The sequence below is a fragment of the Nansenia antarctica genome (genome assembly GCF_963989245.1).
Source record: "Nansenia antarctica genome assembly, chromosome: 6".
Lineage (NCBI taxonomy): Eukaryota > Metazoa > Chordata > Actinopteri > Argentiniformes > Microstomatidae > Nansenia > Nansenia antarctica.
The window spans coordinates 64,538,158-64,548,452 of record NC_137676.1 but is presented as its reverse complement, the minus strand read 5'-3'; the positions used below and the strand labels follow the sequence as shown (position 1 = coordinate 64,548,452).

The following is a 10,295-nucleotide window of genomic DNA, read 5'->3' as shown; positions in this document are numbered from 1 at the left end:
ACCAGATTTTTTTCAGTGTCTCCCTGCATGTAATGGGAGGAATTAACAGCTTCATAAATCCAGCTTTTTACCTTTTGCCAGACGCAGAATTCCCCCTCCCCTTTAAAAAAAATAAAATAAGGAAACACAAGCGTAAAAAAAGAAGAAAAAAAAGCGCATGTGGTTCTGCGATATGCCTCTCTTTGGCATCCCGGCCTGGCGCTGGAGTCGTCCCTCAGACACCTGAGTCGCGGCGGCCATCTTGGCTCCCCTGGAGCCGGCGGCCATCTTGTTTGACCGCCCAGTGGCAGGGGGGCTGATTTATATGTGTGTCTGCAGCCCCCCACCTGGGTCTGGCTGGGTTCGTCTGCAAGGTCTCCAACCCCCTGCCGGGTTTCAGCGGGTTACGTACCGTACCGACCCCGTGGTTAGTACATCAACAATGACCAGACATGTCTGAATGCAGCAACTTTCCACACAGAACGAGAGGAAGTGACAAGTTAGTTGCGGCGTGCTTTGGAGTTGACGTCACAAGACAAAGTTCGCTTCCATTCTGCTGCTCGACCAATGAACGTCGAGGCTTTTCTCACGCTATTTTTACACTTTTCAGTCGACCGTACGCTCATCCAGTGAGTAAACATCGACTATGATGAGCGTAATGCAGGATTATCTTAATCGTTACTGTCAGACTGACTTGCAACAAGTGATATTGTGCTTAATATAGAGGAACCCAATATGCAATTACACAGATATCAGAGACACAGCAAACAAATCAAAGCAGAATGCTCTGCCTCTTGGAACGCTCCACCGCCATCAGCCATGCGCTGTTCCCAGTCCTCTTGGACAACGATCTAACACAGCGTTCTGGCAGATTGATACTTCAGTCTTGTTGCCAGCGAGTGTGTGTGTGTGTGTGTGTGTGTGTGTGTGTGTGTGTGTGTGTGTGTTTGTGTTTGTGTGTGTGCGTGTGGGGGGGGTGGGAGTGGAGGGACGAGATCAGATCTTTGATGCTCTGGTGAGTGTGAGGCATGGGTTCAGACTGCTGTGTGTGTGTGTGTGTGCGCCTGCGTACGTGTGTGTGTGTGTGTGTGTGTGCCTGCGTACGTGTGTGTGTGTGTGTGTGTGTGCGTGCGTGTGCGCGCGCCTTTCCTGTGGCTGATGAGAAAGGGGTGAAAGTTCAGCTGTAAATCTGCAACCAATTATGAACAGTCAGGCTGAAGAGACTCCCATACACTACTAAGGTAGTTGTCTCCCTTCTATCATCCTGTCTCTGGTCCCTGTGCTTTGAGTTCTCAATCAATCACATTCCTTTCAAACAGTTTTTTCTGCTGATGATATACTCATCTCGCTTCACCACACATGTCACAGATCTATAGATCTTTTTTCCTTTTTAATCCTCTGAAGCCAGCTGCAACGGGAAGAGCCACATCCCATAAAGTTAAACCGCTAATTCGCTTAATTTACATCGCTAGGCGCCCGCAATCATCCCCCTCGTCATTTCACCAGCCTTCGTTATTCCAAGATTGATGTCTCCGTTTCCCCTCCCCTCTATACTGTGCGCATAAATACAACCCCCCCGACACATGTTGAGCGTAGTGTATCTTTGTTTCCCTGGGGACCCCTTAAACTGTAACACAGGCCTTAAGAGCACGGGGGGAAGCAGATGAGCCTGATAAATCTCCCTCCGCCGGGTCGCCCTGCGCTGTGGGGAGCCGTGGTTGTTGCTGTTGAGGTGGACCGCTGGGCTGGTCGGTCTCCTGGCTGACCCTGGGCCCCCAGAGGGCTCAGGAGGTAGAGCCGGCTTCTAATGATCGCAAGGTCTGTGGTTCGGCGGTTCGATCCCTGGCTGGCCACGTGTCGGTGTCCTTGGGAAAGACACTGAACCCCAAATTGCTCCCAATGACCGGGCCGGCGCCTTGCATGGTAGCTTACCGCCATTGGTGTGTGAATGGGTGAATGAGAGGCGATTGTAAAGGACTTTGGAATAAGGCGCTATGTAAGTGCAGTCCATTCCAGAGGAGAGCTTACTGAGGTGGAACTAGGGCAAGCTAGCTCTTCGACAATGCAACAATCAACAGTCAAACATTCAACAACGTAATGCAATATAATAGTAATAAAAACAATCACAGGAAGTGGCAAGTGTATAGCAACAGAACACAACAACAGACCTGAGATTGAGATTGAGATTGAGATAACGTTTATTGCCACTATGCATTACACATATAGGAATTTGCTTCGTCACACAGCAAGTGCGTTTATACTTTTTTCACATGTCAAAAAACAGGACAACACAACAACAACACAGGACAGACAACAGTGCATTGGATAGTGCGGTATAAAGTAAAGTGCAGTGCAGAGTTTTTTTTACAGTGAGTCCAGTTCAGTCCTGGGCAGACTTGGGGGCGGGGGGGGAAGCCAGAGTCATTTAGCAGCCTGGCGGCTGAGGGGTAGAAGCTGAGCCTGTGGCGGGCCTTCAGTGCCTTAGGCAGCCGCAACCTTCTTCCAGAGGGAAGCAGGGTGAGGAGGCCGTGGCCGGGGTGGAAGGGGTCTGCCATGATCTTCCTTGCCCTCCTCCTGAGATCTGTTCAGGCGACATCTTAACTGTCCCTCCTAAAGATTTCCTCATCCCCACTAACCCCTGGACAGTTTCTCTACTATAAATGTCAGAAATAAACACAAATGTTAATATTCCTTCTTCTAGCATTGTAACTGCTAATGGCCCCAGGTTATGGAGTAGATCAAAATTAAAAAAAAAGTTATTATGATGACTGATGGATAGATGATTCACTTAGACACATGTATTTGTTGTCGCTTTGGATAAAAGCGTCCGCTAAATGCCCAAAATGTAAATGTAACAGCATTGGGTACAGTATGAATCTGGTAGTGTTGATGGTACACATGTCCTATAGCTGTCTGAGTTTGACCTGACAAGCATATGCATTTGATTATTACCTCATGAGCATAGCCATAATGGAGAGGTGGTCCAATCAACCGACGTACATTCATACACATGACAAGGACAGTGGAGTCCAGGTCCAGCACTGTAACAGCGCCATCCAGTGGCGCTTTTAAAAAATAGGTTGCAGGTCATGACATTGTCCACAGGAGGGCGCTGATAGTGTTAGCGGTGCCATTGGGGCTCAGTCACTGTTCTTGCCTATGTTATGCAATGCACGAGGACACATCCACTATGTCCAATGTGTTTGGTCACTGAATTGACTGTTGTTACTGGTTTCCAGGGTGTATTTTATCACACTGTCCATCACAGTTTTGTTTTCAGTCAGTGTCATTTGAACAGGCAGTAACAGAAATCTCTCTCTCTCTCTCTCTCCCTCTCTCCCTCTCTCCCTCTCTCCCTCCCTCTCTCCCTCTCTCCCTCCCTCCCACCCTCTCTCCCTCCCACCAGGCCATGCAGCTGAGTCGTGACGGCCAGTACCTGCTGACTGGGGGAGACGGGGGAGTTCTGTCCGTCTGGCAGGTCCACGACCTCAAACAGCTGTTCACCTACCCTGGCTGTGACGCCGGCATCCGCTCCATGGCCATGTCCCATGACCAAAGGTAAAGACCCATCTCTTCAGGCTACACCTTAACTGCTCCTCCTGAGACATCTGCTACCCCCCTGCACTGTGTCTCCAGAAACACCTGCTTCCCCCCCCTATAATGTTTCTCCTGAGACATCTACTACCCCCTTGTACTGTTTCTCCATTGTATATTAAAAAAACACAAAAGCACGACGACTGCCAATGGCCCCTGGCCTGAGCTAGATTACTTTTCCTGCTACGACTGGTGGATTGATGATTCACTTACAGGCAAGGTTAGGTGGTAAGGTGTAGGGTGACGGAAGAGTAGTTGATTACTGTTCTCAGTGAAATGTGGGGGGGGGGGGGGGGGGGGAGAGAAAGTCAGTCCCTTGGCTTGAGTCACCATCCATCATGAAAGACAGCTTCAGGTGCGCAGTTGACGTACCGAGGAGAAGGCTTGTTAGCAGCAGTTTGTGAGGGTTGCTTGAGGCTGTATTTGCGCAGCCTCGATGCACCCACTCTTGTTTTTCTAAGCCCTGTTCTCTAACGTCTGTCTGTCTGTCTGTCTTTCTCTCTGACTGTCTATCTGTCTGTCTGTCTCTCTCTCTCTCTCTCTCGGTCTGTCTGTCTGTCTGTCTGTCTGTCTGTCTCCCTCAGGTGCATCATAACAGGCATGGCGTCAGGCAGCATAGTCCTCTTCTACAACGACTTCAACAGGTGGCACCACGAGTACCAGACCCGGTACTGACCGGTATCAGACCAGGACGTTACCATGACAACCAGCCCTGCGAAGACTAAACGACCAACCGACAAACAAACAGAGAACGAGGGGGGGAGGGGGGGGAGAAACACACACCCAGCTGGATGGCCTCCCTATCGCAGTCCTGCCACCTGTCACTCAAACCGCACTACTCTTCACATATTGATATCCTGAATGTATCTAATTAAGAGAAAGAAGAAAAGAGGAAGAAAAAAAAAACTGTCCGATTCTGTCAAAAAAGAAGCAAACTATTTTTAAAATAAAAAAGGGCATTGCTATATTTTGTAGATCATGTCGAGAATTTCTTATGATATAATACACTTTAGGGGGTGGGGTTATATATACTTGTGGTTAAAAAAAATCTATTTTTAGCTGTAAGAGTCTATTTTCATCTCTGTGTGAGGAGATTAAGGGTAGGAGTTGGAGGTTAGTTAGATTATATTTGCATCTACTGTCTTAATTAAGAATCCATATATTTGTGTACTTTAGGGGGGGTGAGTGGTTTTTTGAATAGGTGTGAAATGTGGGGTTAATTCCTTTGGTTGTTCATCATATCGTTATCATGCGCTTTTGCTACTGTGGCAACACAGAAAAAGAATAGAATATTGTGTGGTTGTTGCGAGTTGTAAGTTAGTCCTTGTCCTTCAGACAAAGCGGTAAATAAATGAAGAGGGAATATATTCTATTTAAATGTACGCCTCCATTGACAGAAGCACATATCCACTCCTCCTCCTGTCAACGGAGAGATCTTGCCTTCCTGTGCATGGTTTTATGCCTCTGAGATCCCAACGTTACTCTGCAATTCAGAGGCAAGTTGTATGTACCGTATGTGTATCAGAATCATGTCAACAAACAAAATGGCCGCCGTTTCCCTTGACACAGTGTTGCATACGAGCGGGTTCTGAAGATCAGTAGTGTGATGTGAATATCAGTAACCATACAGATGAATGTCAGTAGAATAAAAACAAAAATGGACTACTTCCTAATATTTAAAATGGCTTCCTCATGTCTCCCTCTTGACCACAGAGATAAAGATGACAGAATACCAGGTCACAGCAATCAAGTGCTTTCGGATGAGTGTATGAAGGAAGGAAGTGAAGGAAAGGAGGCAAGGGTATGAAGCCAATCAATATGGGACGTGGCCCATGGTATCATTTATATCACTTTAGTAGCTTTACCTACTGATGCATTTATATGATATATATATATATCAGCTTCACAGTGCCCTAATCATGCTAGGAAGCCTGTCCCCAAAGCACCTCACAGCAAAGAAAGGTCTTAAGTGAAAAGGAGAGATTACATCTCTCAGTCTGGGTCCTGAAACACACACTAGTACTTAAGTAGAATGGTTACCCTTCATTGGTTTAGAATAAACATTCCATGTGGTTTGATCTGACCTTGAATGAAATGAGAACTACTGTATTTGTACGTATCGCTCCACACTTTGGCAATCAATTTTGGAATGAGTGTTTTTGACGTGTGATGCGTTCTGACAATAAAATGGAATTTTGTAACTTGAGATGTCTTGCCTTGGAGTTCCAGATCTGGTTAGAGTAGACAACCAAATACTTGGGAAGGTCAGTGGTTTAGTATGGATCAAAGCAATATGACATTGACAATGAGACACTATAGCAAAGAAATGGGGTTTTTTGTGCTTTTTTGTGTGTACCCTCATCAGAAACAAAGTACTTTTTTGCTATTCATTTTAACAGTTATTATAGATATTCCACCTACTAGGTACTTGTTTTGTTATTATACTTTTTTGTATATATACTTTTTGAACATGGTAATTTGTCCATTATGGTATTTTTCCTGATGGACATGATGTATGTACATCAGGAAATGTATATACTGTATATTCAATTATATATTCAATTTTAGTCCTTTTTTAATTCCACCCCTCATATCGGGATCTGATGTAATGATCTGACTTTTCCGTGTTGTTGAAAATCAATGACACATCACTAGTCAACTAACAGCTTGTTTTGTGAGTCTGCTAACAATGTAAAGTAGTGTTCTAGTTAACTAGGTATCAGTGGGGTTACTCACCGAATTCGTTGCAGTATTTTTGACTTGACTAGCGAGTTTGTGTTGTGATTCTCAACAATGTTGAAACGTAGTTCCGTGTTTCAAAAGAAAAGTGAACATTTTGATTGATTGCCGATATGCGGACCAAAAGACTGAGATGTGAAGTGTTATAGTAAACTAGGTAGTAGTGTGGATTACTCACTGAATCCATTGCATTGCAATGTTTTGGCTTGACTGGCGAGTGTGTCATTGATTTTCAATAACGTTGACATTTATTTACTTTTTTCAGAATAAGTCTGAACATTTTGATTGGTTGGCGTTCCTGGTTTCACCAGCTGCTGTCACATATGCTGAATGTTTGTCTTCCGAGTCAACAAAAACAAACCAGAGATGGTATATAAATACTTCACAGTTGTATGTTCTGTCTGACACACATTAGAGAGCTCACTTCCCTAAACCAACTGATTACATCAGGAGTGCAACAACTGACAGTATCAAGTACCATACATACACCCACAAAGCTGGTTTACTGCCACCTGCTGTGCTAGTTTTGCCTAGAGCTATTCATGTACACCAGTAGGGGGCACTGTGTGCCTGGAAGATCTGCAGGTAAAACCATTGAATGTGACCATGGCCCTTTTTGAGGCTCCTCCCCTTAGATGTTCTCATCCAATGCGTTTTGAGAAGGAAACAAGTGGGGGAATCTAACTGAGAGAGGGCCCATGTGCCAATCTCTCACCAACCAATAGCAAGTCCCACCCAAATAACTAAAATGGAGCCTACCAGTCATAATGAGCACCCACCCACCCACCAGCTTTTAACTGCAGTTCTGTTTTTAACTTATTGGATATACTATAAAAGCACATGGCAGTTCAACCAAGACCCCAGAAAGCTCAGCTAGAAGAATCGCCCACAGAGCAAAGGGCAGGAGGAGGAAACACATTGGGCTGGGTTGGGTTCAGGAGGTAGGTTGCCGTCACAGTAATGGTCAGTTGATCGAGCAGTTGGGGTAAAAGGGTGGCATGACGGATGATTATCTAGAAAATAAACAAAGGATTAGTTGTAACATCAAATGTTAAATGAACTTGGAACAAACTTAGACATGGCTGAAGCCTACTAACTATTTACATACAAAATGTTTAGCTAACGATGAACCACATGGCAAACAATAGCCTTGAAAGGAAAGTCTTCAAATCAAAGGTATGAATTAAACTTCCCAAAATGCCATGTCCCAATTAAGGAAATTAAAGTCAGGTGTGTTGGTTATAAGTTAAACTGAGATGCCATGTCAGTTTGTCATTCTCCAATGCTTCAGAGCTATCCTGAATGAATAATATCGATGAAAGTCAACCATTCCTCCTGCTGAAATTATGGTAATTGTATTCCTGCTATATTATTAAATATTTAGTATATTATCTCACCCCATTAGTCTATCCAGATTTTTTGGAAGGTCTAATTTCATCCTTGTAGCTACAGTATCAGTGTACCTGGTGGCAGGTTGCAGGTTATGATGTGGTCCACATGAGGGCGCTGGTGATCCCACTGCTTTTCCATTATGTAGTGGAATTTTACTGTGCTATTGGTCAGCTGGTTAAACTTGTCAACATAGGAGGCCTTTTGTATACATTTCTCACAAACACCAAAAGCTAAAAATAAACTGCAACACCTTGATTGAAGACTTTTCTTGTGTTTGGAAGTTATCTTATGTATTCCCAGTGGTGTAGTCTACGTGATACGCGGGACTACGCCGTATACCCACTAGGAACGGCCAAGGATTTGCGTATACCCACTTAAAAATGCGCGAGGATACGTATACCTACTTAAAAATGCGCGAGGATACGTAACGGTGTTATATACAACAGATAGATCCGGTCCATTCATGTCTCTATTGGTCAGTTTGAGTTCCAGCCGTACAAATATCCATGATATACGACAGGGCCGTCTTAGAATACTAAGTATTCCTAATACAAAATGAAACCGTAAAAGCAGCCAAATGGCTAAACAGCTGACCGAACTAAAACTTCTGCCCAAACTGAGCATATAGGTCTTCCCTGCAGACCCGTCACCAGGGCCCAGTCTTAGGGTGGGCCAATGAACTGCATGGGGGGGCACAATTATTATTAACTATTTTATATAATCCAATATGCTATGGTATTCGTCATGCAACACTGACATGCATAGTAGGTTGCAGAGGCTAAATTGGACACGTAGCCTACCGATGAAGACTAGACCTAAAATTATCAGAATGCAGCAAATAACATAACAATAAACACAGGCGAAGCTGGTTTATTACAAGGCCTTGTCGACCCGAGTAGGCCTAAGCTAAAATTATTTGAATGCAAGTTACTTTATAGCGTGGAGAGGCCAAGTTGTGCATTACAATGCGCACAGGTCAATAATTGGCACCAACCCGGCACACGTACAAGAACAAGAATTAAATAAATGCCAGGGATAGCCTACGTAACAAAAATTAGGAGACTGGCACGCAATCAGTGCACTTCCAAAAGGGATACAGTATGACCGACCGATCGTGTGATCATCACATTAAAACCACCCATCTACAGCAAATAGGATCAGCCAGATCCTCATCATTGAACACGTTATACACAAAGCACATTAAATATAGCATAACCGTGCAAACAGCTCATCTCTCCAGTTGAAAAAGCTGTCGAGAATACAACTAGCAAAACATCACCACGGCGTGTGCTCACACGGACACACACACACACACACACACACACACACACCCGGCTCAGAAAAGAAGGAGGAGGCGTTTTTCAGTGCTGAATCTCCTCATCAGTAAGTCCTTCCACTCATCCTTGAACTTGTGGGTGAGGTCCTTTTCGAAGGCAAGCTGAATCAGTTGAGCCTTGCGCTTGTGCAACATGCTGCGCCGATGCTCAGAGAAAACATGTTTAAGTGTTGAAAAAGAGTTTTCACAAGTCGCGGTAGACGCTCCCAAAGTTAGGGCGAGTGTATAAGCTTGGATGACAGTTGGCATGGCCTGGAGTGCTGAGTGGAATGTATACTGAGAATATTGGCTATTGTCCATTGTCCATCTTTGGGGGGAAACGAGGTGTCCTCCATCTTCTTTACCAGGAACCCACCACGAGCCACAGCATATTCAGATTCAACCACTTCAGTTCGAGCTAATCTTAGGAGAGGAGTGACCTTCGATGGATCCATGAAATCCTCGGCCTCTGGGTTTAAAGCAGCCAGCGCACCAATGAGCTTGCAGCTGCGCTCTCCAAAACGCGCATCCATCTCTCCTTGCACAGCATCAATAACACTGTAAAACACTCCCAGGAACTCTGTCTTTTCGCCAGTGTCCCTCTGTGACTGTCCAACCGTTCCTTCAACTACAAATGCACCAAAGCTCTTGTTAATTGTGCGTCTTCTCTTAGTTGGACAGCTGGGACCAGCCTCGTCAGTGGCTGAGGCTGGAGGAGAGCAGAGGTCCCAGAGCGCAGTAAACTCATCCTCTGTGCGCAGTGATTTTATGCATTCAGATGCACTGTTCACAAGAGTAACCGCAGTGAACAGGTCCATGTTCTCGCTTTGTAGCAGTCTGTTTGGTGGCTCGAAAAGTAACAAAACTTTCATCGGGGGGCTAGCAAGGCTAGTAGTAGCCCTAGCCCTAACAGTTGGGCTAGTAGGACTTACCTCACTAGTGGTAGCCGTCGGGGTGCTAGTGTCAGGCTGCCCACAGTCGCTAATGCTGGTGCTACGTATGTCCATCGGGGTTGGGTGCAGCTGCACCTTTCGAGGATTTACCGGTAATCCACTTTCTTATATCCATCTTTATTCAAAAAGCTTTATCCATCAAAAAGCGCAGATTTCACTCAACTGCTCAGTGCTCGCCTCACACAACTGAAATGGCGAGAGCAGCAGCGTGCGTAACGTGCAACTTTCAACTTTCAACTTTCAAATGATTGGTTGTCACTAGAATCCCGTCCAACAAAATGAAAAACACACTATTGTTTCTCAATTTTAATGTCTTCATTTAA

General features: G+C 45.0%; 1 protein-coding gene across 1 annotated transcript in view; it reads left to right on the top strand.

Annotated features, from left to right (window-relative positions):
* Positions 1-4,315, top strand: part of lrba (LPS-responsive vesicle trafficking, beach and anchor containing) — a gene marked incomplete at its 5' end in the record, with an annotated part of 245,915 nt that extends 241,600 nt beyond the window's left edge. The window contains 2 exons of the mRNA XM_080534756.1: positions 3,386-3,537; positions 4,158-4,315. Coding sequence (XP_080390882.1) covers positions 3,386-3,537; positions 4,158-4,248 — 243 coding nt within the window. The 3' untranslated portion in view covers positions 4,249-4,315. The remainder of the gene's footprint in view (positions 1-3,385; positions 3,538-4,157) is intronic.
* Positions 4,316-10,295: the final 5,980 nt, after the last annotated feature.